Source organism: Aspergillus vadensis (genome assembly GCF_003184925.1).
Source record: "Aspergillus vadensis CBS 113365 unplaced genomic scaffold BO88scaffold_15, whole genome shotgun sequence".
NCBI classification, from domain to species: Eukaryota; Fungi; Ascomycota; class Eurotiomycetes; order Eurotiales; family Aspergillaceae; genus Aspergillus; species Aspergillus vadensis.
Genome location: NW_020292053.1, coordinates 702,800 through 728,806, shown reverse-complemented (window position 1 = coordinate 728,806; position 26,007 = coordinate 702,800). Strand labels below are relative to the sequence as shown.

Genomic DNA, 26,007 nt, shown 5'->3' with positions numbered 1-26,007 from the left:
CCAAAGAGAGGCAAGGTTGAGAGCATAGAATCTCTGGCGTTTGCTTCCTATTGGCTCGGGTTCAACATGTCTTGCAGGCGGGCGTTTCAGCCCTCGCCTTGGCCTGAAACTGTCATTTGATTAGAGGCCTCAATTCCGAGAGAACCGAGACCATGGCCTGGACTTTATATAGGAAGCTTTTCCCCCCTGTCCTCATTCGGAAAGCTACCTGCATATCATTCTCTTCTCTGTTTATAATCATTCTCTTGTTCTGACGGCACTGGTGGCCTCAAGCATTCCATTCATTATCATCATTCAATTCTACAATCACTCTTTGAATACCAATCAACTCAACAAAGCCCTCACCATGCACGTTCTCAGCACGCTTGTCATCCTTCCCTCTGTCGCTCTCGGTGCTGTTCTGCCTGCTGCTCTGCAGAGTTCCACCAAGGTCGCCAAGCGGGACTCCTGGGGAGGCAGTGTCTCGTTGGGTCCGACCAAGTCCGACATTATCAACGCTGTCACCACAATCATTCCCGGAGTCGCCCCCTCCACTCAGAATGGTGAGCTATTCCTCTGGCCAGGTATGAGCAACGGAACTGGTGATCTCATCCAAACCACGCTCGAAAGTTGGCCCAGCAACTCCTGGTGCGGTGCCACCACGGGCCAGTGGTGTGTGCGCGCCAGTATCTTCGGCTCGTTTGGACAGCTGGACGGTACTGGCTCGCCTGTTAGTGCCAACGACCACGTTCGTATCGAATACAACCTCGCTTCTGATGGCGAGACCTGGACCCAAAATGTCACCAATGCTTTGACGGGTGCTGCTCTGTCCAGCTACTCTTATGCCGCAGGACCGTACATGACTGGGTAGGTCGACCAGTACTAACGAGTGGACCATCCACCAGTTAGTTTACTAACCATGTTTGCTATCCTTGCTAGTTATGGCACCGGTACCGAATGCGACAGCGATTGCACTGGCACTGTAGCAGACCAGCTGTATCTCAACACCACCATCACCCTGCGTGAGGCGGACACCAGTTTCGGCGACACCATCGCAACCGGCGCGGGCGCCACGTATGCCGGTCTGACCTCCAGCGAAGGCGGCAAGGTCTGGATCATCGCCACCATCAGCATTCCTGCCATGGGCTCTCAGACTGCCGTCGCTTCGTCCACTGCGTCTGTGGCTACCCACGCAACCCCTACCCCTTCAGCTGCTGGTGGCGTTTCTACCGATGAGGTGACTCGCCCAGCTGCTACCTCGGCCACTCAGGAATTTGGCTCTGTGCCGTCCATTGCTCCTTCGGTCGCTGGATCTGGTGCTGCTCCCACTCAATCCAGCTCTGGCTCTGGTTTTAAGGCTGGCGCTGGCTTTGGATTTGACTCTGCGCCGTTCGCCTCTGGATCTGCCCCTGGATCGCAGGAGTCTGGTGCTCAGTTGGGCTCTATGGCTGGCTCTGGATCCACGTCTGGAGATGACAATGAGCCCTGCCCTGAGTGGTAATTTAGAGGTCCTCGAATATGTGGAATTTTCTGGGTCAAGAGAATCGCGCTTTGGAACTATGTATAAATTGAGCCATTTTCAATACTAATTTTAGCACGCCTACTTCACCTTCTTTCGACCACTTTGGCTCTGCTAGGTGATAGACATTTCCACCTCCCTGAGCATACATACATAGGGCTGAGGTTTTGTAGTAACCGCGCTACTTTTGGATAGGCAGTTCCTGATAGAGATGGCGGGGTTTGACGTAAATCACAGTTGCTTGGGGGCTCCTGGCAGGCCCTGGGTTTTTGAAAGGCGCACACCTAGCAAATCCTTTTCACTTGCACTATTGAGGGAGTTTTTGTTAGTCATCTCTGTCTCCACCCATGCCATCCTGCATCATATGACGGGACACCAGTTAGATAGTTTGTCACTAGATTAAGAAACACTAAGACGTATTTTTAGCTCCGCACGCTAACCGGGTTCAACTCTGAGGTTTCGCTGTCAAGTGAGCCTGACACAGAGCTAGTCAGTGATAATCCTTTAATCACGGTCAGCCACGGCCGAAACCCTGAGAGGGGAAGTCCAAGGACCACGGGTCGATGATATTAAGGGGGTGGAGAGCACGCAAGAAGAACCGGCCGATATGCTTAATTTGCGTTAGTGGGTGCGGGCCAGAGGATGCGCGGGCCCAACGGTAACGTTTCACTTAAAGTGATTTTCGACGATCGTCCGGCCGTTGAGCAACTTTGAGTAATTCAGTGGGCCCAATGGACGAGCACATAATAGCCAGCTGAGCGTGTTCGTCGCACCGGCCAGTACCAAGCAGTGCGCCTCGATCGCATATCCCGGACGACGCGTGGTTCTCCGCGGGCCTTGGCCCTATCACAACTGCCCAGTGCGATCCCACACCAACTTTGTTTCCGCCCGGGGGCTTATCTGGCGCTGAATATAGCGCTCGCTGGTTTGGCTATCACTATGGGTCTGTGCGATGATCGTGGCCTCTAAACCCCAATAATCCTTTTCTATCGTCCGTTGCCCTCGCGTGGATACGCCGTTTTTTACTCTATTTTTCTTCTCTGCTATGACTTCCCGCGGAGATGAATGCCGGACTGTCCCCGCAGAATGGAACCGGTGGAAATGGTACCACTGGCGGTCCGCGGCCCAAGCCAAGCTCTGCGGTCAACTTTGGCCCAGAGCTGCTGGCTGCTGTTTGGACAATGAGTGCATTGTCTATTATAGTTGTGGCTATGCGCTCATTCGGCAATGCCAAGTTTGGCAACTTTCAGATCAGTGATATAGTCACTCTGTTGGCACTGGTCAGTACATGGAATTGTGTTCTCACGACGTCACTAACTTCTAGGAAAATACATAGGCCCTGCTTGTGATTGCCGCATTTCTCTCAAGTGTCGCGGTAGACTATGGGTACGGAAAGACAGCCAGCTCGCTCGAGCTGCACCACGCGATGAGCTCCCTCAAGTATTCCACTATAAGTCAGGCCATGGTAACGCTGGCTGCCACTGCCGGCCGTTTGGCTTTTATCGTCTATCTTATTGAGCTGCTGGCAGCGCGAAAACTACACCGCATTATTCTATGGACCCTAGTACCCTTGCAGGCGGTTGTCAATGTCATTAGTGTGTTCTTGCTGTTTTTTCAATGTTCGATACATGTGGAAGAATTGTTCAACCCGAGCCAAGACACCCATTGCATGTCGCTGAAGGTTCAGATAGACTATGCTTATTTTCAGGGTGGTATGTTTCATCTTTTGGCGATATCATTGGCGAGCCCCTTCTAATCGACTTCTACAGCATTCAACTCCGCCTGTGATCTTCTTCTCGCCGCTTTCCCCATCTACATCTTCTGGCGATTTAATTGGAATGTCAGGGTCAAACTTGTTCTTGTCTCGCTCCTGAGTTTGGGAGTAGTGTGAGTAATAGACCAACCATGTATTCTCTCGTTCCCAACTAACCATTACCCAATCATCCAGAGCCATGGCCGCTTCCATGGTCAAAACCATCGAATACCCAACCATCATGACTTCGACCAACCCTCGCACCAACCACGTCACTCTTCTGCGGTGGATGTTCGTGGAAGCGGGCGTGGTGCTCATCACCGCATCCATCCCCTGTCTCCGACCGCTAATTGTCCACTGGATCAAGAAATTCATCAAAAGAGCACCCACTCTACACAGGAAAATGGACGAAGCTGAAGGCGCGCAAAGTACAACACTTAATGTCAGTCAAATGACGCAGGACTGGAAGAAACGGTGGATCATGCCGTATATGCAGCAGACTGAGTCGGGGGAGAACTTGGAGCAACACATCCTGGCTAGTATCTCCACGCATATATTTGCCGGGGACCGCGAGTTTCTCGATCGACATGTGCCCGGGATTGTGAAGAAGGTGGAGGTTACTGTGGTAGCGGATGAGATTCCATTGACGGAGGTTGAACATACCTGACTTCATGATCTATCTTGTCATGTTTGATTTGTGATATGTAATGTTAGGTTTGCCCTGCTAGGCATAATGACTATATAGATTTATATGTCGTCATTGCTTTGGGTCGCCCCCCACAATTACCTCTACCAAGATATCATTTAAGACAGATGCGACAGTCAAGATGGGATGTGATAAGATGTGATGAAATTCTTGGCATGGTTCCGTCTCGCGCCCACTGCAGCGGCTAATAGCGGCACCGGGTATTTTGATGTTCAGTAGGTGAATTGATTTGCCAATGGGAGTCTGGTGGATTTTAAATTCATGCATAATTACTTTTCATCCTACGGAATCTTGCAATTATAAGTCATTATCATATACTCATAGCTTTCTGTATGAGCTTGAAAGTGTAATTTGGAAGGTAATTTTCAATTTGTCCAGATTGACCGTTATATAAAGAGTCGTCCAAGATCAAAGTATAGGGATAACTGAAGATGAACTTGGACTGTCTCTATATCTAATATCACGAGATACATTAATCTTTATAAATGATATCTACATTCATCCGTTAAAATTGTCTCGTCAGATGGGAGATCACAGTAGCCGGCGGCCGCTATTAGCCGCCGCCAATTCTTACTACAGACTAGCACCGTCACGGCGTCATGCAGGCTTACAGCTTCCTGCTTACGTTGGAATGTTTCGGCCTCGCAGTGGCTTATAGCCTTACGATCAGTGCAGATATATTCGCCCTCACCGTATACCACATACCACTGAAGGATATATTTACCCCCGTCGATTCTTTTCAGTTCGACCGTCACAAACCTGCAGTGATCACAGCCTCTTGGCAATAGCATCAGCCAACATAGTACCAGCTACTTACAACACACTCAGCATGGCTACAGCCACCGCAGCAGCCAACGCCACTGGCCCCCAAACACTCAAGGACCCAATCGTGTCCATCAAACCAAGCGCCACTCTTCCGCCCACCACCCGCACAACATACACCCTCAACACGGGCGCCAAAATCCCCGCTCTCGGAATCGGCACCTTTCAAGACCCCGACTCTCAGGAAGATACCGTCTGCCAAGTCCTGCAACATGGTATGCGGCTAATTGACACAGCGCGTGTCTACGGCGTAGAAAAGCAAGTCGGTAGGGGAATCAAGAAGAGCGGCGTCCCGCGCGAAGAAATCTTCCTTGGCACGAAGCTCTGGTGCAACGATTTTCACCCCGATGATGTCGAGCGCGCGGTGGATGATTCTTTGCGGGACTTGGATACGCCCTATGTTGATCTGTTGTTGATGCATTATCCGTGCACGTTTAAGCGGGGTGAAGATCGGTTCCCTCGCGACGACGAGGGGAGAATGATTCATGGGGAGACTACCTTTGTGGATACGTGGAGGGCTTTGGAGAAGGTGGTTGAGACGGGAAAGGTGAAGGCCATTGGGGTGTCGAATTTTAGTAAGGGTGAGATCGAGACGTTGCTTAGGGAGACTTCTACCGTATGTCACCTTCTTATTCCATTTACTCGAGAGATTGAGTGTAACTGATGACTGCAGGTCCCCGCCGTGCACCAAATGGAAGTCCACCCCTACCTGCAGCAAAAAGGCTTCAACGAATGGCTTCGCGAAAAGGGCATTCACGTTGTCCAGTTCAGTCCTCTCGGAAACATGAACGACTTCTATCGCCAGGCAGGATGGTCGAAGGAAATCGCGCACATGATGCGGGTTATTGACCAGCCCATTCTCAAAGCAATTGGTCAGAAATATGGCAAGAGTCCTGTGCAAGTGGTGCTTGCGTGGGGAATCAACAGTGGCCGTTCGGTCATCCCGAAGACTGTGATCGATTGGCAGATCGAGGAGAATTTGGCTGCTGACTTCGAGCTCGATGCGGAGGATATGGCTCAGATTGCTACGCTGGATGCGAAGGCGCGATTTAATGACCCGAGTTTTGATTATGAGTGGCGATTGTATAGTGATTTGGAGGGTATTGATGGTACTGTGAGAGGAAGGACGCACTAGGGCCTGACGATGCGAAGTTGTTACGTCTACGTTCATATGAAAGCTTAGGCCTGACAGTTTGGCGAGAGATATTTATGCCCTTTGCATACCATATCATAGTTATTGCATACAAAGTATGGAGCATCCCTAGCTAAGGCGCAAGCATACAATCTCGAGTACATTACATTGGGGCCTTCACATCGTTAATGATGTGTGAAGCACCGCACGACACAACATCTTAGGGCGTCATTTCGCGGGCGCGGTAAGTTGTTTCATGGATCTGCCTTCTTGAAGTTCTAAGGGAAAATTAATATGTGGGAGGTATCGAAGTACTACATGAATGCTCTCAAATGTAACCGAACTCAATATCATGAAATCTGGAAAACAAGACCTCGCTGCGGAAATTTATTCTCAACAGACTGCTCAAGTCAGTATCACCCATGCAATAAAAAAGAACAATGAAAGACTTACTTCCAATCACCCCATTCACCGGAATATCAATCGAAGTCGTGTAGCTAGCAGCATCACTCAGCAGATACACATAAGCGCCGCCGAGCTCCTGCACCTCCGCCAGCCGGGGAAACCCTCCGTAATACTTGAGTTGCTGTTCCCAATCGGGCTGCTGCGGGACCCAATATGTCATGGCAGTTTTTACCAAACCTGGAGAAACACTATTCACCCTTATGCCATACTGAGCCCATTCCATGGCCAGTGTGTGAGTCATGTTTCGGACGCCGGCCTTGGAAGCGCCATAGGGAGTGGATGGGACACGCTATCACTTCGTAAGCCACTGTTCTGACTGTCACACGCAAATCAGCAACAAACCTTATTCGGTCGGTACGAAGCCATAGACGCAGTGAAAACAATCGAGCCCTTGATTCCAAGTTTGATAAAGGCACGCGCCGCAGCACGAGCGCTATAGAACGCCCCGAAGAGATTAACGTTGAAGAGGGTCTCAATCTCCTCTTTAGTGAAATCCAGGGCAGCTTTGTGGTGGGTGCGACCGGCGTTGACTACCATACCGTGCAGCGCGCCAGCCTCTTCGATGATTTCGTCGATTGCTGCGGTGATTGTGGCTTCCTCTGTGACATTTGCGTTAATGGCCCTGAGTTGCCCTGGGTAGCGCTTTTCTAGGGCGCCGAAGTCCTCCCCCGTCTCGCCGATGTCGATCGAGTAAATTTTGGCGGCACCATTGGTGAGACAGCATTCTGCGATACCGAGGCCGATTCCACGATTGGCGCCGGTTACTGAGACACATTAGAGATCTGTCACAGCTCCGTCCATTGAGTACTTACTTGCGATAACCTTTCCACCGAGGCTGACCTGGGTCTGGACAGCGCTGGTCTGGGGTGCTTCTTTGGAGTCCGAGGAAGTCATTGTGATGATATGAGTATGATCTAATTCTACATTGTTTAAGGCAATCACTAGTCATTTTATAAGATGTTTTGATCATCTGCTGATACTTAATCACTCGAGTCGGGGATCCCCCGAGACGCGGAGAGGCGGGGAAGCGCGGGGATGCATTGCCTCGAGACGGGAACATCGATTGCATTGCATGACTTGAAAAGGTGCTCCGGTCACTATCATGCACAGCGACCAGTGCTTGCTTTTCGAAAGCGCCTTTGTGAGCAATTCACTGCAATGGCCTTACCAGCTTGCAATCTCCTCAAGGGCAGAACAGCTGCCATCACCGGGGGCACGACCGGAATCGGCCGCGCTATCGCATTGGCATACATCACCCAAGGCTGCAATGTCGCGGTCAACCATCTCGGCCTCCCCCAAGATGAAGTGCATCGACACAGTCTACTCGATGAAATCAAATCCATCCAACAAAGCGGCATTGCGGCTGGCAATATCCTAGAGATTCCTGGTGATGTGACCGAGCCCGAGACCAGCATAAACCTCGTCAAAGAAGCCGTCTCTCAATGGGGCAAGCTGGATATCTTCGTCGCCAATGCTGGCGTATTCAAACAAGCCGAATTCCTCCAGTAAGTCTATTATTCCAACAGGGCAGACGAGAATAATGGCAGCTAACACATTCAGAATTGAGTCCTCTCTCCTCGATCACAGCATCGACGTCAACATCAAAGGCTGCTTTTACTCCTGCCAAGCAGCTGCGCGGCAGATGGTCAAGCAGGGCCACGGTGGCTCCATCATCGGTATCTCTTCCGTCAGCGCCCTAGTTGGTGGAGGCCTTCAGACCCACTATACCCCCACTAAAGCTGCTGTGCTTTCTATGATGCAGTCTATGGCTATTTCACTTGGCAAGGATCGTATCAGATGCAATGCTCTGATGCCAGGTACTATTGCCACTCAGTTGGCTGATCTTGATATGAAGAACCCTACTAAGAAGGCTGCGCTCGAGGCGCGCATACCGTTGGGACGAACCGGAAACCCAGATGATATGGCTGGTCCAGCGGTGTTCCTGGCTTGCGAGGAAATGAGTCGATATGTCAATGCCACGGGGTTGTTGGCAGATGGTGGGATGTTTAGTAATTTGCAATGAAATGGTTAGAAATATGATCTTGCAGTTATAAGGTACTGTCTCTTAGTTCATAAGTACTCATTGCTGTCTAGTACGTGTTATAAATGCAGCCAGCTCTTGAAAGTAGTAGTTGTAAGCTTACAAATATCACTACTTGTAAATGCTCGCAAAAAGGGATGGTGAATCATCGAATCATCGCCAGGCTCAATGAAGCACTCTAAAATCTGACTATATCATATTTGAATTCAATTGTCCCTCACGCCTTACCCGCAGACCCGCAGATCTCCATCCACTTCGCCGTCAAATCCGCCACTTTCTGAATCCCCTCCTCAATCAACTGAGTATGTGGTATCTTCCCCACGTTATCTCGAAGATGATCATAGTAATCATCCAACACAAGCCGGTTCACATTGATCTTGGCCACTCCAGCCGTCACGCAGCGCTGTATCAGCTCAGGCGGGAACCCATTCGTACCATGAATCGCCAAACATACTCTCCCATTGACCTGACTGCGAATCTTCTCAAATCTGCCACTGTAAGTCAGCAACATGATTTTTCCAATCATCACAAGTAATCGCGAAACTCACCGCTCAAAATCCAACTGCGGACCACGGGGACCATATTCGCCATGAACATTGCCAATAGCCGGCGCAAGCACATCCACGCCCGTGTCAATAAACTCATTCACCTCTTCTGCAGTGGTCATACAGGCCTCCAGCCCTGCCGTATCCATGACCCCGTCTTCACCTCCTTCAATACGACCCGGTTCAGCTTCGGTGACTTTCTGGCGCTCATTGCAGTATCGCACCAGTTCGCGAGTCTTTCGCAGGTTGGCGTCCTTCTCATGATGCGACATGTCTACCATGATACTGTCAAATGGCAAATCCGCCGCCTGCTTGATGATGTCTTCCGACTGCGCATGGTCGAGATGGATGCTGATGGGCACGGTCGCACGACTGACCGCATCTGCAGCGGTACGCACAATCAAGCCATCCGTTGTTTTCACCGCCCAAGGAAAGAATTGTATGATTAGAGGCGAGCGCGCTGTTTCGGCTGCTCGGATGTATCCCAGGATTTGTTCGAGGTTATAGGCGATGACAGCGATGACGCCGTATCCGCCGGCGTGGGCATTGCGCAGAATGCGCCTGTGGCGGTTTTCTTCTTTCCAGGACATCGTTGCGAGGAGCACTGAATAGTTTAGTTGGGTGCGGTTGTCATACCATGGATGTTAGTGTTGATCGACGTTCTTATACTCTTCGGAGATGGATACTCGGTGGGGGTGGAGATGGCCTCGAGACGAGGACCGGAGTTACCCCGATTCCCCAGTTTCTCTCCCCATCTTTCCCCTCCATGTTTCTGTTCGCCACTTTTTATACTCACAAAGCACAGACTATATTTCTTGTACAGATCACCTACGCAGTGGCTTACTGTCCTCTCACTCTCATCATCTTGACGAAATATCTCACCATGACCGACAGCGAAATAACAGGGTTCCAATCCCACCACAAAGACTTCGACGCAATCACCGGCTCAACCCCCACCCTCGAACTATTAGCAGAACATCGCGACTACCCCTTTGCACACGAAGCCGGAATCTACATCGCCGAGACAAACAACCTCTGGATCACCAGCAACCGATGCCTCGATCCAAATGGCAGCAAAAGCCAGCAAAGAGTCTACATCACTCGCGTTGACCTGAACACCAACCCCATCACCTACGAGGAAATCCCCACCAACATCCCTATGGGAAATGGCGGTATCAACTACGGCAAAGATCATATCCTTATCTGCGGGCAGGGGTCCATGACCCAGCCTAGTGGGTTGTATCAGATGTCCATCACTGCTCCGTACACGACGGAACTGCTCAAGGGGGACTTCTTCGGCCGGCCGTTCAACTCGGTCAATGACGTGGTGGTGCACACCGATGGCTCGATCTGGTTTACGGATCCCATATATGGATATAGACACGAATATCGTCCGGAACCATGTTTACCGTGTCAGGTGTATCGGTGGTGTCCGCGCGAAGGAACTACTCGCGCGATGGCGGATGGGTTTGGGATGCCGAATGGGATTTGTTTCTCCCCGGATGAGAAGACGGTTTATATCACGGATACGGACCGACTGCATGGGGATGGCACGGTGTTTGATCATCGGGTATCTTCAATGTATGCGAAAGGTTTTCATTACTGTATTGTCATTTGGATGGCCACTGATTAGTGTTGTGTAGCTATGCCTTCGACGTGTCCACGATACATGGACAGCCGTTCCTCACCAACCGTCGGCTCTTCGCCATGGCCGATCACGGCATTCCCGATGGGATAAAATGCGATCTGAATGGAAATGTGTATAGTGGTTGCGGTGATGGTATCCACGTCTGGTCCCCCGGGGGAGTTCTCCTCGGTCGCATTCTCATCGATGGCGGGGTAGCTAACTTCTGCTTTGGCCGAAACGGGGAGATCTTTGCACTGAATGAGCACCGCTTATGGAGGGTCCAACTCGGAGCTGGAGTCAAGGGAGCATTACTTGGTCTGTAAACTGGATAGTACGTAGAGATCAGCCATGTTATGAGGCAGCAACGGCCCGGATAAACGCTTTCCCACCAGTAGCGGCTTTAGCATCCTGGCTTTCCCAAAGCTCCTGTAGCTCCACTCCCAATGACCTAACCGGCCAGCCAGTTCTTGCTCGACATGATTCGAGTAGCTCCAGGATTTCTTCCCGAGCACGCTTCTCCTGAGTAAAGATTCCCGCTGCGATGGGTCAGTCACGTGAAAGACACTCAGCGCTCACCGCTCATGCCACACTCCCCTTATTACATACCGATAAATACAGCCTGAGAAGACATCAAACTAGATGCATTATCCCTTAAGGTCATAGCAATCCCACAAATATCCTCCACGTAGTGCTTGATGGCGCTTTGGCGTTCGAGGTACTGGTCCAGTCCTCCCATGCTGGGCTCATGTGCCAATAGAAGTAAGCACGACGCGCTGAAGAACTGAACTGCTAGTCCTAGAAAACAAATCAGTCAGTGTACCTCGCTAGCCCAACGTCTGTTTCTGGGGTTGAACATACCAAAAGCAGCAGGACGAATCCAAATCGGCCGGAAGTACGATGAATACTCATTTACACCTAGCGGTAGCGGCGAGAACTCCACGGTTAGGTGCTGTCGCCAATCCTCAAGCATGGCACGAAGCCGGTTAGCGTCCTCAATTCGACGCCGTCTGTACTCCTCGGTCGTGGTCTCTGCGCAGTAACTAATAACCTTCGCAGTAATATAGATAGCGCGCATGGCGAGCTCGTGCGGCAACAGCGCGGACAACGGTTTCTGAGGAACCCAAAATGTCAAGGTTTTGCGTTTCTCGCGGAACGCAGCCCAGATGTCCTGGCAGAGCCAGGCCCACCATACGGCGGAGTGTAGCCCGCCGGACTCGCCGTGGATGGTCTGGGACCTTTGTATGAGAAAGACGCCTTCGAGGTGCCGTTCCCAGTCGTTGGTGGAGTTGTCCAGCATTTCGTAGGCGGAGATGATCAGTGCTGTTGCAAGGAGTTCTAGGCTCGTCTTGTAGCTGGAGAATCGCATGGCTCGTTGGACGTAGTGTAGTGTTTGGTAGTAGTATTGCAGAGCCGCAGCTTCTTTGTTCGGCATGTTTTCTTCATCTAGGCGGGGATTGAGTGCTAAGTGTCGAAATGCGAGGGCGAGGATTGAATTCATGAGGCCAGCATTGTGTATCTTGACAAGTTGTCAGTCTGCTAATAAAGCATTTTAGCAGAGATCATTGAGTGGGCTTACTGCCAGGTGCGCAACAAATGTCGAAAATTGGCTGGTAGGATCGAAGAGATCGAGCTGTTAGAGAGGAATTAGGCTATCTTGTTAATCCTTGGAACAGAAAAATAGGCATGCTAACCCATGGGCACACTTGATTTATAAAGTGTTCGAACAAAACATGTTCGGTAGGCAAGAGCTCAATTGCCTCCCGTGACTGCCAAATTAGTGCCTCCTCTACCGCACTACCTTCTTGGTGACCTGTTGGGTCATTGCTCGCACTGGAGTCAAGGGTACTATCAAGCACCTGTGTCGCGTATTGCAGCGAATAGGGCTGGCTCAGACCATCGATTTCCAAGTGATCGACTAGCTGGTTTTGAGTGCCGGAGTTATTTACAGATGGCAGCTGCGGGCTGTCCCTTGCAGCATCGCTCGCTAATAGTCCAAACCATCTCACTGCGGCAAAAGATGCGTTTGAGGGAGAGAGGTAGTTATGTTGAAACGCGATGGGGCTCTGACCGGTAGGCAAGTCACCCCCCGTTAGGTGATCCAGGACCGCTAACGGAGGGGGATTAGTCTCTGCATCTGAGCAGCTCCACGCCACAACTGGTGGCTCATGTCGTTCGTAGGATGTTATTTCTGTGGAGACGTTATGCAGTATATGAGTGCTGGCTTGTTTCGGAGATGATGTTGCATCTTGGTCTGACACCGGAACAGCATCGGCAATGACCCGGTCGGAGGCTGGGCTGTCGTTACTGCGACGGCCTGATGCGGGATATTCACAGGTCTTGTCCTTTTTGACACAAGGACCACATATCGGCTTGACTTCATCGCACTTCAGATGTCGCTTACGACATGTTATGCTGCATTCACTATATTAAACAGTGTACCGCCTCTTCGGCACGGGTCACTCACCATCCATTCTTGGTCCGCAACCCGCGGCCGCGAGACTTGCGTATGCGTGACCGCCTATAGGGTGATTGAGAAGCCATGATCGGAATACCATATGGCCATGCGCTGCAACTACCATCGGGTTCATAATCTGTATCCATTACCGGTGATCTAGAGAAAACTGTCCCCGAGACGGGGACACATGCTGAATGTCGATCCATTCCATCCTCATTCCTTGCTGATTCCACGTGATCCCCCGCATTACCCCGCGTCCTATGGGATCGACAGAACCTTCACTGTATATTTCTGAGTCCTAATATGGCATTAAAGTAGCTATTTGAATTGCGTCTTTGATAAAAGTAGTAGCAATGCTGTGCTTTACTGACATAATGGTTGCCCCGAATTGCCGCATACCCGGGCGAAACTATGGGGAGGAGGAAAGGATATATTAGTTACGACCGTAACCTTCAAGCCGGTACATGTACTATGATAATGAACTACCATAGAATAGGCACTATGTTCAATTCTAAGATTCCGTATTTCGGTCTTCGAGGGGGCTGGTTAACCTTCTGGATCACCCTAGCCTGTGGTGCTGACATGACTCTGTATGGCTATGATCAGGTCAGTTACTACCGTAAAGTTCCTGAGGTGCATGACTGATCCCAATATAGGGCGTCTTCAGTGGAGTCGTAATCTCTCAGGACTTTCTTCAGTTGCACGATCTTGAAGGCCCATCGAAGACGAGTCTGCTTGGCACTGTTACCGCGATTTACGATGTCGGCTGCTTCCTCGGATCGATCTGTGCATACTGGCTTGGTGAGCGGTTAGGGCGCCGAAAGACGGTTCTCGTTGGGACTACTGTGATGGCAATTGGTGCCCTTTTGCAAGCTTCCTCATACAGTGTGGGCCAAATGATGGTAGGCCGAGTCATTGCGGGAATGGGAAATGGTATCTCCTCTCCAATATTTCTTGGAGTAAAGACACTAACCATAACACCACCCAGGTCTGAACACATCCACTGCACCCATCTGGCAGGTTGAAACATCGAATGTGCATTGGCGGGGAAAGTTGGTTATCCTAGAGAATGTCCTTGTCCTTGTTGGGTTTTCACTTGCCAATTGGCTCAACTACGGACTCTCGTTTGCCAGTGGCCCTGTGTCCTGGCGCTTTCCCCTGTCGTTCCAGTTCATCTTCATAATCATACTCGCTCTTACAGTTCCATGGTTACCTGAGTCCCCAAGGTATGTAAACCGTGATTTTTGGCAGATTGTACTTACATTCCCAGGTGGCTTATTGCCCACGGCCAAGAAGAAGCAGCTGTACAGATCATCGCAGATCTTGAGAACAAAGCCACAAACGACCCCTTCGTCCAGTTTCAGACCAGCGAAATTCGATACAGTGTGGAATATGAGCGAGCAAACAGCGTCAGCTTCAGTGACATACTGCGCGGACGCGCCCATGAACGGGCAGGCACCAAGACCATCCGCAGACTTATCCTCGGCATGGGAGCTCAAGCGATGCAGCAATTCTCAGGAATCAATGTGACTTCCTACTACCTACCTACGGTACTGACTAAATCAGTTGGTATGAGTGAGTCGTTAGCAAGGCTCTTGACAGCATGTAATAGCGTTCAGTATTTATGCTTTTCAATGATCGGTATACCGAATGTTGAGCGATGGGGCCGTCGAGCACTGTTGATGTTTGGTGCCACGGGCCAGTGTCTCTGCTACACCTTCATCACAGCTCTCATCCGGTACAATGAGATGCCTGGCTACCCACATCAACATGAAGTGGCGTCCGCCTCGGTTGCTTTCTTCTTCATGTATTATGTATTCTTTGGAATTGGCATGCAAGGCGTGCCATGGTGTATGTATAACTTTTCTTCCCATTCATGCTCTCACTGTGTACTGATGATATTCCTAGTGTACCCCACAGAGATCAACTCCCTTACAATGCGAACCAAGGGCGCCGCACTCGGAGCAGCTACAAACTGGATTTTCAATTTCATGGTCGTCGAGATCACTCCAATCGGTATACAGAACCTTGGATGGCGATTCTATACGATTTGGATCGCGCTGAACGCAGCGATGGTCCCCGTTATTTACTTCTTTTATCCGGAGACAGCAGGACGTACGTTGGAGGACATGGATGACTACTATCGTGGGAATCCACCACTTTTCGTCTGCTTCGACAGGGAAGCAATTTCCCGCAAACGTCCTGAGAGATACCAGGCTCGAGATGAGCATGTTATTCGGGCTAAGGAAGATGATATGATGGAATCAGCGCAGCATGTGGAAAATGCGACCGCGGTGATGGCTTAATCGTAGGCCTTGAGTTGTTAAGGCCGGAATACTGCTTATGAAAAAGTGTGCTTTGCCACCTGACGTCAACTGTTGGGTCTCATCCGTGATTTATCTAGCTCGCTTTATGCAGTCGTTGTCGTGCTTTATTTGTGAATTTTGTTGTTGGTTAGGATATTATTGAATGGATTTGACTTTCTACCCTTTTAAGCGTTTCTTAATGATATCTCATCAGCTTCGGTCGCCAAGTTGCTCATCTAGCCGGTGTATTCTTTCTTGTCTGACACATCCCTTGTGCATTGCAAATCCATGAATCATAAACCCTTTAGTAAGGAAACCCGTCCTTCTACTAACATAGCTTTGGGAAATTGGCAGGATTATGAGGTTTCTGCTATGCTGGGGTGGGGCAAGACCGATCGACAAGCCCCCGTCTCGGGGGCACACCCCAGAATTGAAGACCCATGCCCATCCATCCTCCACTAAACACAAGTGCCACTACCATTGTATTACCAAGCATCTAAAGCCTCAAATCTGTCGTAAAAATGCCATCCTGCGTTATCTTGCCCATGAGTTTCTACATTTCACTACCCTCGCCTCCATACGCTCACCTTCTCTAACGAGACGCTTCCTAATGCAGACATATGCGCCGATGATTATTTCTCAAGAATAGATCTTCAACCTATTGCCCACATTTAACCAATATCTAGTATGAGTTATATGACCACCTTCGAGCTACCCCGCTCCATGAGGGCATTAGGTGCGTGTCGCATTCTCTTGACTGGCCAACAAGCACAACGGTTGATATGACGGTCGGAAATGTAGAGTATAGCGAAGCTCGAAAATTCAACATTGTTGAAAAGGAGCTTCCTAGAATACGTGCTCACGATATCCTCGTATGTTGTGAACTTGCGCAACCCGTAGACAATGTCTAACATTATTCCAGATCAAAGTAAAGGCCTGTGGTGTCTGCGGTACCGACCTGCACATCCACGAGGGTGAATTTGGAGCCCAGGTAAGGACACACCTACCACTAATCAATATACTGGACTGATCCGCAAAGTTCCCCCTAGTACCCGGCCATGAAACCGTCGGCATCGTCGCGGCATTCGGCAGCGAAGTCGTTGGCTTCACAGTAGGGGATCGCGTGGTAGCCGACAACTCCGAACTATGCGGACACTGTCACTATTGCCGCCGAGGAAAAGAGCTCTTCTGCGAGAACTTTATCGCCCACGGCGTAATGGTCGATGGCGGATTTGCCGATTACGCTGCCTACCCGGCCCATCGCGTATTCAAGATCAGGAACCTGTCAGACGTCGATGCCACCTTATTGGAGCCTGCAGCCTGTGCGGCACACGGGCTGGATAAGATTGCTCCGCAGATGGGATCAAGTGTTCTTCTGTTCGGCGCCGGTCCGACAGGACTCATGCTAGCTCAGCTGCTTCGCCAAAATGGTGGCTGTCGAACTGTTATTGCTGCACCGGGCGGGTTGAAGATGGAGCTGGCCAAATCTCTTGATGCTGCGGATGAGTTTGTCGAGCTGCCAAGGGACGAAGACGCCGTGGCTGCTAGGTTGGAGCAGCTACGAAGGGAATATCCGTACGGCTTTGATATTGTTGTGGAAGCGACGGGTAGTGAAAGGATTCTGGAGAACGCCATACACTTTGTCACCAAAGGTGGAAAGTTGGTGGTGTATGGGGTTTACAATGATGAGAGCCGCATTGCGCTGTCACCGAATAAGATCTTCAAGGAGGAGATCCAAGTTCTGGGATCGTTCAGTCAGACGTACAAATTCCCAGCTGCCATTGATTATCTTGGTGAGTTTTGTGAAGTGGGGTTATGGGCAATCAGTGGCTAATGACTATTTGCATATACAGATCGTGGAAGAATCAATGTGTCTGGAATTGTCAACAAGACGTTTAAATTGGATGAGTGGGAAATGTGCCTTGACGCGATGAGGCGAAAGTCAGTTGTCAAGGCTGCTATTGTCTTTGACTAGATACCACTCAATACAGTTGATTACAAGCCCAGGTGATGTGGACATACGCTAGCCCCATTTAGTTGGTTGTTTTAGTGTGACAGGCAACTCTACCGAGACAGAAAGTACTAAGATCCTTCCATGATCAGAGTGAGACTGGGAGTTCTTATGTCCTTATTAGGCACACTCGCATGATCAAGCCATTCTCATTCCCATCATCCAGTCGCGTGAATTGCGGCTCTGTAATAAATTTGGTGCCTAGTGGTGAAATTGGTAGCTGAAAACGCGACGGCAGCACGGAAATCCCAATCAAAGCGTTATGCTTAGGGGCTGCGATACGAACAAAGGAATCATGAGTCTGTGGGGACTACAAGTGGGCCACTTTGTATCACGCCAAAAAAACCATTGGTTGATCCGTCTAGCCTTTCATTCAGCCGCATTTCAAGCTTCATTTGCCCAACCCAACAAAGAAGGCCCCTGCGCCCCTTTATTCCCTCGGGTCGTGAATACTTACCAACCAAATACACGCTGTGTTGTAGGCTCTCAATATCTTTAGGCAGCCAGAACTAAGTGGCCAATTGGTGGTCTGATTTTCCCTACAGTCTGTAGCGATTACACTAGGAGGATGGTAGCAGAGACAAGTATAAAGAAACGCAGTTCCCACCTCCCATAGATCCTTACACTCTATCTCCTTAGTGTCAGTCATATCTTGTTACTACTCCCAGATCTTACCGACCATGGAAACATTGCGCGGCGCTATTTATGGCTTCCCCGTGCCCCAACCACGCATCCGCACCAAACCACTGCAAGTAATATGCGTAGGCCTACCACGATCCGGAACAGAGAGTCTCAGCCGGGCGCTCACCCAACTCGGCTTCAAAACCTACCACGGCTGGGACATTGTCTTCGACGACCCACCATATGCCCAGGGCTGGGCGCAGCTAGCAGAGCGGAAGTATTCGGGCGTGCAAGGGCCAGGCGATGCCCCAATCACTCGCGATGAGTTCGATTGCCTGCTGGGGCATTGCGATGCAGTGGTGGACACAGCAGCCGCCATGTTCAGCGTGGAAATGATCCAGGCGTATCCAGAGGCTAAGGTGATTTTGAATACGCGGCGGGACGTGGATGCCTGGCATCGCAGCGCCATGAACACATTGGTCGCAGAGGGTGAAAACCAGTGGATGGCCTGGTTTCTGCGCATTTTCACGGCGGATGCGTACTGGCTTTGGAGGTTATACTACACGATTGGATATCCCGCCATGTTTCGTGGGCGGACGACCAAGGAGGGGCTGATGAAACATGGGAAAAGAGTGTATCAGGAACATGGATTGATGATTCGAGGACTTGTGCCGAAGGAGAGGCTTTTGGAGTGGGATGTTGAAGATGGATGGGGTCCTTTGTGTGAGGTAAGTTAAGCTTAGTGTGATATTTCCATTGCTTGGAAGAGTTTGTCAATTAATGTTGTGGGCTACAGTTTCTGGGTAAAGATACCCCTGATGAGCCCTTCCCGAACACCAATAACCCAGCAGCTTTTCGGAAGCACATCCAAAGTATAGTGCAGCCGAGAGTTAAACGGGGACTGTTTAATTTTGCATGTTGTGCCACTTCGGTGGGAGTGTTGGTGACTGCTATTGTGTTGGGGGTGAAGAAGAGACAAGCATGGCAGAGTCTGATCTGGGAGATACCCGTGGTGGTCAGGCAATGCTTAGAGTCATTTTCATTTTCGAAGTAGTTACTTGAGGGCAGATGCGGGTAAAAATAGCTTGTTTGGGGACTGCTGAGCGAGAAACAAAAATTGTTGAAAAAAACAGAATCCCCCGAACCAGAATCGAACTGGTGATTTTTCGGTTACAATAATACCCATTACAGCCGAACGCCATAACCAACTAGACCATCGGGGGTTGCTATGGGAGAATCTCCCTGTTTTGATTTTATATTCCAATTGCTCAACATTTAGCAAATTGGCAGTATCTAATCATGTCGTTCACCTGCCTCACTAGTTATAACTACAAAGCTGAATATCCGGGAGACATTCAAGATACAGGTTCAATATTCCCAATCACTGCTGTCAGTTTCCAAGTAGGTAATGCAATATAGGTTGTCGCGTTGGGGTCCTGCTAACCCTTCCTCAGCTACTGCTATATATATATTCGATCGCGGTCGGATTAAAGGGGCAATGTTACTAAAGCAGCACCATGATGTGACTGACTGCGCTATGAATTATGTCAGCTGGTATTAGTAACATGATCTCTTAGAACATCCATACAACTACTTAGTACTCGGAAGCCTTCAATTAGACACAAGCGGGCCAGGTAGAGACACTGTTCTACTTTTACTTGGAAAGGAGGTAAAGGAAAGATGGCTCGTCCTCGAAAGACCCCAGGCCGGCTAAAAGATAAAAGGTCAGATTATCATTGCTGCCCCGAACATAGAAGTACTGACCGAAAATCACAAGGAACCGCTCTCTCTTGTAAACGCGTGTTTACTTTCCTTCACTTTTTTGTCGTTGCAAAGCTATAATTTAACAAGCCCATCAAAAGTATCATCATCCATATCCGACACATCAACAGCTAACCCAGAATCCTAACTTCGTCGAATGCCATTCTGCACCAACGGCTTCATGCTAGAAAAGGCATATCTAGCGATCAGCCACTTCCCATGCTCCCTCTTCAAGATGAACAATTCCTGATTCGCATGTGGCTCAGACTCCTGGGTGGCAAGTATCGTTTTCGTTCCTTCAGCCGTTGTCCTGGCAAAAGCCCACTCCGGAGACATAACAACGATCTCTTCAATTTGAAAGGTGATAACGAGCTGAATGGTTGCAAAAATGCGTGTGTATGAATCGCGTAGAGCCTCAGTGCCTGTACTGGCCGAGAAGTGCGGCGGCATGATGACCCCGTCTTCCGTGTAAAGAGCGACTGCTTCGTCCACGTTTCGGCTTTTCAGAGCGTTGCCGTAAGCGTGGAGGAGGGCAGAAATCTCATCGGTGTCAGAGGGAGACACTGCAATCGAGTCAGACCTTGCCCTAGAAAGGACCCGTCCATCGTGGGTACACCTACTGATGACTTGCCGATTCCTGAAGTATAAAGGAAGCGACTGAGAGCTGAGTGACTTCAAAAATGTGTCTGCTGACACTACTTAGTCCACCCACTGATATCCTGCTAGCTTTACTGACCGAGTATCTGGCCTTATATGTAACCTTTCTGTTCAGGAATGGATACCCCCACTCTTATAGGTGGGGGTTTGGCATCACATAAGATACAGATTGGAGGCTTCCTGGAAGAGTCAGTCGAGCCATCTTGACAATTTTTGTATAGCAGGGACTGTGCTGAGCATGGCATAATCTTGGCTTGCGGTGCTTGGAAATGGGAGGAATAATAGTGCCACACTGAGGTCAAGCTACGCAGTATCTCCGACCGGGAAGCTACGGGAGTACATGCCATGATGTTCTCGATGGTATGCGGTATAGATTTACGTTTCAAAGTGTCTACCAAAAATCCATCATACTGCGGTAGGGTATAGCTGGTATGACCCAATGGCTTCGATGCTAAGATTCGACGGGTCGTTCTGGCGATTTAGGGGGTGTATGGCAAATCTGACTGCTGCGCGCCTTGTCACTATACCTCACCAACAAAACTTGAACGCTGCCTCAAGAGCAAATTGTCAAGTACGCCATAAGGTTGGGGACACAGATGCCGTACGGTAAGAAATTCGGAGTTGGGAGCATAACCTCAGAGGAGCATCCCGCATGATACCAAGAGTGGGGGGTGCCTTTTCTTGTTGACCAGAGTTAGCGGAAACTCATGAAAAAACCTAACTAAAAGGCCTGGACTAAGGAACCCACGAGCACCCATTCTTTCCGCAGAGATGCACTACTCCTAAGCTTCATCGCACGCTGCTTGGCACCAATATCCCGCGCACCGGTTAAACAGGGTTTGTTGACTAATGCTAGCAAACAAAGCATCAGATGTTAATATTCTTGTAAAACCCGCGAAGAGCCACATCCGGTAGATCTGCAATTCCAATGGTGAAAAGAAAGTACTGCATTCTTCGCGGGTCGATCAAGACTTCCCCGGTTTGCTGACCAGCTAAATGGATTACGAGCCAGGCCCGGGCTTCACCATCAATATCAGTGCATGGTTTCGGACTATGAGCGATGGGCACAGACAGGAACCCTGCCCTCGTACTCATCCGTCCCGGTAATACTTTTAGTTTCCGAATTTGAACGGTTCACTATCTGCGAAGTAGCTAGGCCTTCCACCCTTCACCCGGGCTTATTCCCCGGAGTTTGCAGCCGATCAGTAGAGCAAAATATTAGGCACAGATTACTCTTCTCTAGTTTCCATATCTTGAAATTCGGTAGTATAAGGAGTAATAGGACTGTCAACTTCAACCTCCAGGAAAAGAGATAGCCCTAGTCCTTCACATACCCGCCCACTGTTCTCCATAGCACGGCCCATCAGATTTCAGAGGCGATGAAGTGTTTTCCCACAAGGTTTGCGCGAATTAAGTTATATTTTACCGACACGAGAGCTGAAACTTCACCAAATCTTGATGGAGGATGTGGCTATGCGGATTGACTATCTTCCTGTGTCTCAAGTTACGCGACGTCGCACAAGAAGCCAACCAGTAGGTATGTAATGAAAACAAACCTCTTACGGATCCCCATCTGGCGGGGTAAGATGATATGTCAACTTCTTCTCATCAGGAACTTTGGTAATAGATGGCCCGATGACTGAGAGAACTAAAACGTTCGGGAACATGCCCTCCATAAGTCAAACAACAGTAGCCAATCTACCCCGTCTTTTCACTCAACACCTATGGGTTGTGTAGCAACGTATTAGTATCCCTTCTCTCTCAACCCATTGCCTTGCCGTCACAATTTCTCTCCGTTTAGTATTGCGTTCAGGGTGGCGTTGTAAGATACCGACACTTGGCTGCCTTCATACGGAGAGCCTAGACCCCCTTTGCTGGCATTTTCTTTCCTTTGCTTTTCCTTTTTCCTTTTTTTGCATGAGCCCTATTTCCGTGTGGTGGAGGTTTTTACTTTGTGCTGCTTCAAACCTACTAATTCGTAGCATACCGTCATAGATACAGTATCGCATCGTTGCGGATGGCTTCATCACAGCCAAGGGATATGTATTGAAACTGTAGAATGCACTGACTAGTTTATCATTGGATCTAGCAAAACCCCTTTAGAAAAAGAACGGCAGCGGAAAGAAAACGAAAGAAAAAGAACAGACAGTCTGCGTTTGAGAATGGAGATGAAAATATGACCGAAAGGCAATCATTAACAGGCACATAAGCCATTCAGACGTAGGAGAATAGAGTAAAAATAGAGAGAAACGTGATAGAAAGGCCAATCAGTAAAACGTGAGCTTGGCCGGCAGCTTCATCTCCTCTCCGATCAGACAACCATCTGGCCTGAGCGCCCTGATATAAAGCGCACTCCTGCTAACATCGCATTCGATCTCCAACGTGAACTTGATGGAATACTCGGTCCTCCCATGGTCATCTTCCCGATGCCAGAACTGAGCCAAATTCAACTTTGAGAGATCAAGCAGGAACATGCCAAGTTTTTCCACATCTAGGCTATCAATCAACAGGGGGTCAGCTTTTGTTACGCCAGATCAACTTACCAGAGTCAGTAGAAATTGGGCAGCAAGGTCTGTTGTACCCACACACGGCAATCGAGACAAGTTTGGGATCTGTTGCCTTGTAGATATGGCGTAATTGCACTTGGGTGGTATGACCAGTCACGTATCGCTGCCCCTAGAGTCGATTGACTGTTAGTGTAATGTATTCGAACCAACCGTAGAGATGTGAGGAAGATAAATCGTACTTTGTGTAGCACCCAGTTGATTGTATTGTCACCCGGTTTAGCGACGCCATAGTGTCGAGGGCACTCGACCAAAAGAGGCGTGTTCTCGGTGGCATACCAGACGCCTCCTCTTGCGACGGCCATTTCTCTTCCAGGAGTCAGTTTAACCATCCATGTCACAAATAAAAGGTCTCTAGGTGAACACACGGGTTTGGACTAAAAATCACAGAAATGTGTTCTGCAACAAGGACTTTCCGAAAGTATTCCTGGACCCAAGGAAGATTCACCACTCCCCCTGCGAATACCATGTACTGGGACGAATATATGTCAGTCAGTTATCCTCTTTCCAGAGCCGACTTCCTACTCACCTGGACACCGCCGGCAGCGTTGTACATGTCCCGGATAAATTCTAGTATCTCTTTCAGGACGGGGTTGAAAACGGCCCTCCAGTCGTCCATTGAGATGATGATTTCGCTGTAGTCAACGTCATAATGTAGCGGATTAGGGCCGACGATACCCATGGGCAGTCGAATTCGAAATTGTTCTCCATTTCTGTCGCCGTCAGTAATGTCCCTCTTGTGGCGTGCGAACTCTCTCATCAGCCGACTGGACGGCCCAGTTCGATTAGAAGGAAGGGTGCCGAATTCCGGATCAAATCGATCGGTTAGAAGAGAAGAGAAGTTTCTATCGATGTTGGTCCCCCCGATATTGCGACCTAGTACGCATTAGTACACGTGGCGGTAAGTTAGGAGAACCAGACAATACTTTGGGGGGCCGACAACTGTTGTAGTTGCAAGCCATTCTGAGTTCGGAGTGCCACATATGAGCTCACATCCTTTGAGACGGAATTGTTAGCTATTGGAAAAATTGGGGGGGAGGGGGAGGTGGAGGGGCACTCTTACGGAGGTTCCGCCTCCAAGATCAACTATCATGACCTTTTCACCTGCCTATTTGTCCCACCACTTATTAGTCATATTGGACATATCTTAAATGTTTGGGTGCCAGTGGCACTCACCTTTATGTCCTTGAGGAGGCCTCGCTCAAACACGTATCCCGCCACGGCTTCAGACTCCGTGAGAAGGTTGATATTACCCTCACTAAACCCAGCATCCTTCGCAGCAGCAACCATCGCGAGCTGGGCCCCTCTCGAGAACGAGGCTGGAACAGTGGAGATATACTCAACCTCTAAATTCCCAATAGACTTGAGAGGCTCCTGAGACCAAATATGGTCATGAAGCCGTCGTAGATAGTCGCGGACGACGGAGTCTGCCTGCTTCCCTCCAGGAACGTGAAAGACATCATCTCCAAGATCACCCTGACCAAGTTCAAGTCCATTTGCGTCGGCCTCTAAGACAAGTTTAGTCCATGAGCAGGATGTCATGTCTTCCGACACCTCAAAACCCCAACTATCACGGTCCACATTGTTTTCAGCCCCGTAGGCAAACTTTGATGGTACTTTCCCGCTCCTCTCAGTCGAGTTGCAGTGACCTGGCCAATTGCTCACTGTCTGTGTGTTTTGGGGAATCTCCGGCTCATGGAAATTGACGAATCGGTATCCGACGGCTATATAACCACCATTAGTCACTTGGCCGTGTGAATGAACTCCATTAGAAGATACATCCCTGAACCGGTGGTACCATAGTCCACGGAAATAACAGCTTTGGGGGCTTGCATGGTGAACTGGGGGAAGGTGATTGAATTGAGAGATGTCAATAATGTCACTTTAAGGTATAGGATATTAATATCACACTTGGACTTGGAATTACTTCTGCCTTAAATTCTCTGGAGCGAAGAATTATTCACCAGAGGCAGGGGTAGCACTGTACTAGCGATGATTTACTTTCCAGGACCCTAATAGCCTTCCTGGCTCGACTGCATGTTTCACCGGGACAGTGACAAGGTTTGAAGCGGTGGTGGCTCTGCTTTCCCGTTATTACCTTCGTTTTTCCCTCGTCTCCTTTGTCCTATTACGGCCGCAGCTCTCCGGTGGCCACCGTTCGTACCAACCCGAATGCAAGCGAAAACACTGTCTAAATTCAGGTAGAGAGTGATGAAGCCTATTAAGCCTTGGAAGAAAACATGAGAAGAAACCAATACCGAAAACTATGATTTAATTTTTATTTTCATTCTTCATTTTCGACCAAAGATCCCGTCAGTTTCTAATGTGTACTGGGCTAGCTGTGCTTTGTGGTAATTATTAGCAATTTCTGCATGGTACTTTCTCAGGCTTCCGAGGGTGTACGTTGTACAATGATGCGTGTAAAACGGATGGCACGGTAGCTTTGTCACGCCTAACAGTAATTGGCTCCCGCAGAGGATGCTGGTAAGCTGAACCTCGCTCTACAATAAAGAAGACGGACAAAGAATCCTTTCAACGTACCCCAAAAGACCTGACTTATATGTAGCCTCCCCTTACCCTCTCTGACTGACCACTTCTGTTATTTTTTCTGTTTAAATCCCTTGCCACTTTCCCCCCGTGGCAGCAGCTCGTTTACCCTCCTCTAACCATGCCGAACAAAAAGTCAACATCTTCCAAAAAGGGAACAGCAGCAAATGTTTGAATCTCCATCTAGCTGTCCCTTGACCATAGTAACACGTTGGGCTAATATTTCGGTATCTAGGACGATGCTCCAGGTACCAATCAGTCTACCTCCGGACGGAAAGAAACCAGAGAGCCCCGTATAAGGAGCCGAAGCAGCAGCCCAGTTCGAAGAACGAAGACGGAGTCAACTACAACGTTGACAGGCGTTGACCCGGTATCAGAGATCGCGGAAAAACCTCAGGACCAAGAAGAAGAAGAAGAAGAAGAAGAAGAAGAAGAAGAAGAAGAAGAAGAAGAAGAAGAAGAAGAAGAAGAAGAAGAAGAAGAAGAAGAAGAAGAA

General features: G+C 49.4%; 13 protein-coding genes and 1 non-coding gene across 14 annotated transcripts; 8 read left to right on the top strand and 6 right to left on the bottom strand.

The window, feature by feature from the left end:
* Positions 1–259: 259 nt before the first annotated feature.
* On the top strand, positions 260–1,480 carry BO88DRAFT_465007 (uncharacterized protein; the record flags this gene model as incomplete). The annotated part of the gene is made up of 2 exons (XM_025711378.1): positions 260–846; positions 919–1,480. The coding sequence occupies exons 1-2, from the start codon at positions 347–349 to the stop codon at positions 1,478–1,480; spliced, it is 1,062 nt and encodes a 353-aa protein (XP_025561835.1). The 5' UTR covers positions 260–346.
* A 1,079-nt stretch (positions 1,481–2,559) lies between these two features.
* Positions 2,560–3,918, top strand: BO88DRAFT_465005 (uncharacterized protein; the record flags this gene model as incomplete). The annotated part of the gene is made up of 4 exons (XM_025711377.1): positions 2,560–2,778; positions 2,835–3,210; positions 3,268–3,385; positions 3,447–3,918. The coding sequence occupies 4 exons, from the start codon at positions 2,560–2,562 to the stop codon at positions 3,916–3,918; spliced, it is 1,185 nt and encodes a 394-aa protein (XP_025561834.1).
* An 804-nt stretch (positions 3,919–4,722) lies between these two features.
* On the top strand, positions 4,723–5,989 carry BO88DRAFT_405918 (aldo/keto reductase). The gene is made up of 2 exons (XM_025707021.1): positions 4,723–5,395; positions 5,453–5,989. The coding sequence occupies exons 1-2, from the start codon at positions 4,787–4,789 to the stop codon at positions 5,912–5,914; spliced, it is 1,071 nt and encodes a 356-aa protein (XP_025561833.1). The 5' UTR covers positions 4,723–4,786; the 3' UTR covers positions 5,915–5,989.
* Positions 5,990–6,238: 249 nt separating this feature from the next.
* On the bottom strand, positions 6,239–7,270 carry BO88DRAFT_464999 (short chain alcohol dehydrogenase; the record flags this gene model as incomplete). The annotated part of the gene is made up of 4 exons (XM_025711376.1): positions 6,239–6,312; positions 6,365–6,665; positions 6,719–7,140; positions 7,189–7,270. 4 exons carry the CDS (start codon positions 7,268–7,270, stop codon positions 6,305–6,307), a joined length of 813 nt encoding a protein of 270 aa, XP_025561832.1. The 3' UTR covers positions 6,239–6,304.
* A 215-nt stretch (positions 7,271–7,485) lies between these two features.
* Positions 7,486–8,399, top strand: BO88DRAFT_464994 (SDR family NAD(P)-dependent oxidoreductase; the record flags this gene model as incomplete). Its single annotated transcript, XM_025711375.1, has 2 exons — positions 7,486–7,881; positions 7,937–8,399. The coding sequence occupies exons 1-2, from the start codon at positions 7,535–7,537 to the stop codon at positions 8,397–8,399; spliced, it is 810 nt and encodes a 269-aa protein (XP_025561831.1). The 5' UTR covers positions 7,486–7,534.
* A 235-nt stretch (positions 8,400–8,634) lies between these two features.
* Positions 8,635–9,552, bottom strand: BO88DRAFT_488981 (class II fructose-bisphosphate aldolase; the record flags this gene model as incomplete). Its single annotated transcript, XM_025712659.1, has 2 exons — positions 8,635–8,905; positions 8,966–9,552. 2 exons carry the CDS (start codon positions 9,550–9,552, stop codon positions 8,635–8,637), a joined length of 858 nt encoding a protein of 285 aa, XP_025561830.1.
* A 222-nt stretch (positions 9,553–9,774) lies between these two features.
* BO88DRAFT_368066 (SMP-30/gluconolactonase/LRE family protein) lies at positions 9,775–10,961 on the top strand. Its single transcript, XM_025704099.1, has 2 exons — positions 9,775–10,543; positions 10,606–10,961. The coding sequence occupies exons 1-2, from the start codon at positions 9,846–9,848 to the stop codon at positions 10,910–10,912; spliced, it is 1,005 nt and encodes a 334-aa protein (XP_025561829.1). The 5' UTR covers positions 9,775–9,845; the 3' UTR covers positions 10,913–10,961.
* On the bottom strand, positions 10,941–13,190 carry BO88DRAFT_390968 (Zn(II)2Cys6 transcription factor; the record flags this gene model as incomplete). Its single annotated transcript, XM_025704979.1, has 6 exons — positions 10,941–11,125; positions 11,196–11,384; positions 11,448–12,105; positions 12,166–12,219; positions 12,293–13,001; positions 13,054–13,190. The coding sequence occupies 6 exons, from the start codon at positions 13,188–13,190 to the stop codon at positions 10,941–10,943; spliced, it is 1,932 nt and encodes a 643-aa protein (XP_025561828.1).
* A 355-nt stretch (positions 13,191–13,545) lies between these two features.
* BO88DRAFT_343309 (sugar porter family MFS transporter) lies at positions 13,546–15,350 on the top strand (the record flags this gene model as incomplete). Its single annotated transcript, XM_025703183.1, has 5 exons — positions 13,546–13,650; positions 13,701–13,977; positions 14,033–14,270; positions 14,315–14,895; positions 14,953–15,350. The coding sequence occupies 5 exons, from the start codon at positions 13,546–13,548 to the stop codon at positions 15,348–15,350; spliced, it is 1,599 nt and encodes a 532-aa protein (XP_025561827.1).
* Positions 15,351–16,037: 687 nt separating this feature from the next.
* BO88DRAFT_464980 (zinc-dependent alcohol dehydrogenase family protein) lies at positions 16,038–17,325 on the top strand (the record flags this gene model as incomplete). The annotated part of the gene is made up of 5 exons (XM_025711374.1): positions 16,038–16,086; positions 16,152–16,222; positions 16,273–16,341; positions 16,390–17,143; positions 17,204–17,325. The coding sequence occupies 5 exons, from the start codon at positions 16,038–16,040 to the stop codon at positions 17,323–17,325; spliced, it is 1,065 nt and encodes a 354-aa protein (XP_025561826.1).
* A 699-nt stretch (positions 17,326–18,024) lies between these two features.
* BO88DRAFT_464975 (sulfotransferase family protein) lies at positions 18,025–19,203 on the top strand. The gene is made up of 2 exons (XM_025711373.1): positions 18,025–18,710; positions 18,779–19,203. Exons 1-2 carry the CDS (start codon positions 18,042–18,044, stop codon positions 19,034–19,036), a joined length of 927 nt encoding a protein of 308 aa, XP_025561825.1. The 5' UTR covers positions 18,025–18,041; the 3' UTR covers positions 19,037–19,203.
* Positions 19,118–19,205, bottom strand: BO88DRAFT_t170. The gene has a single exon. It is a non-coding gene; the product is annotated as a tRNA-Tyr (tRNA).
* Positions 19,206–19,706: 501 nt separating this feature from the next.
* On the bottom strand, positions 19,707–20,446 carry BO88DRAFT_436369 (YybH family protein). Its single transcript, XM_025709562.1, has 2 exons — positions 20,364–20,446; positions 19,707–20,306 (listed from the first exon to the last, which is right to left on the bottom strand). Coding segments are annotated over exons 1-2 (420 nt in total). The 5' UTR covers positions 20,365–20,446; the 3' UTR covers positions 19,707–19,887.
* A 2,221-nt stretch (positions 20,447–22,667) lies between these two features.
* BO88DRAFT_464972 (Hsp70 family protein) lies at positions 22,668–24,799 on the bottom strand (the record flags this gene model as incomplete). Its single annotated transcript, XM_025711372.1, has 9 exons — positions 22,668–22,918; positions 22,944–23,076; positions 23,147–23,273; positions 23,333–23,436; positions 23,494–23,840; positions 23,891–23,960; positions 24,028–24,072; positions 24,141–24,688; positions 24,763–24,799. The coding sequence occupies 9 exons, from the start codon at positions 24,797–24,799 to the stop codon at positions 22,668–22,670; spliced, it is 1,662 nt and encodes a 553-aa protein (XP_025561823.1).
* Positions 24,800–26,007: the final 1,208 nt, after the last annotated feature.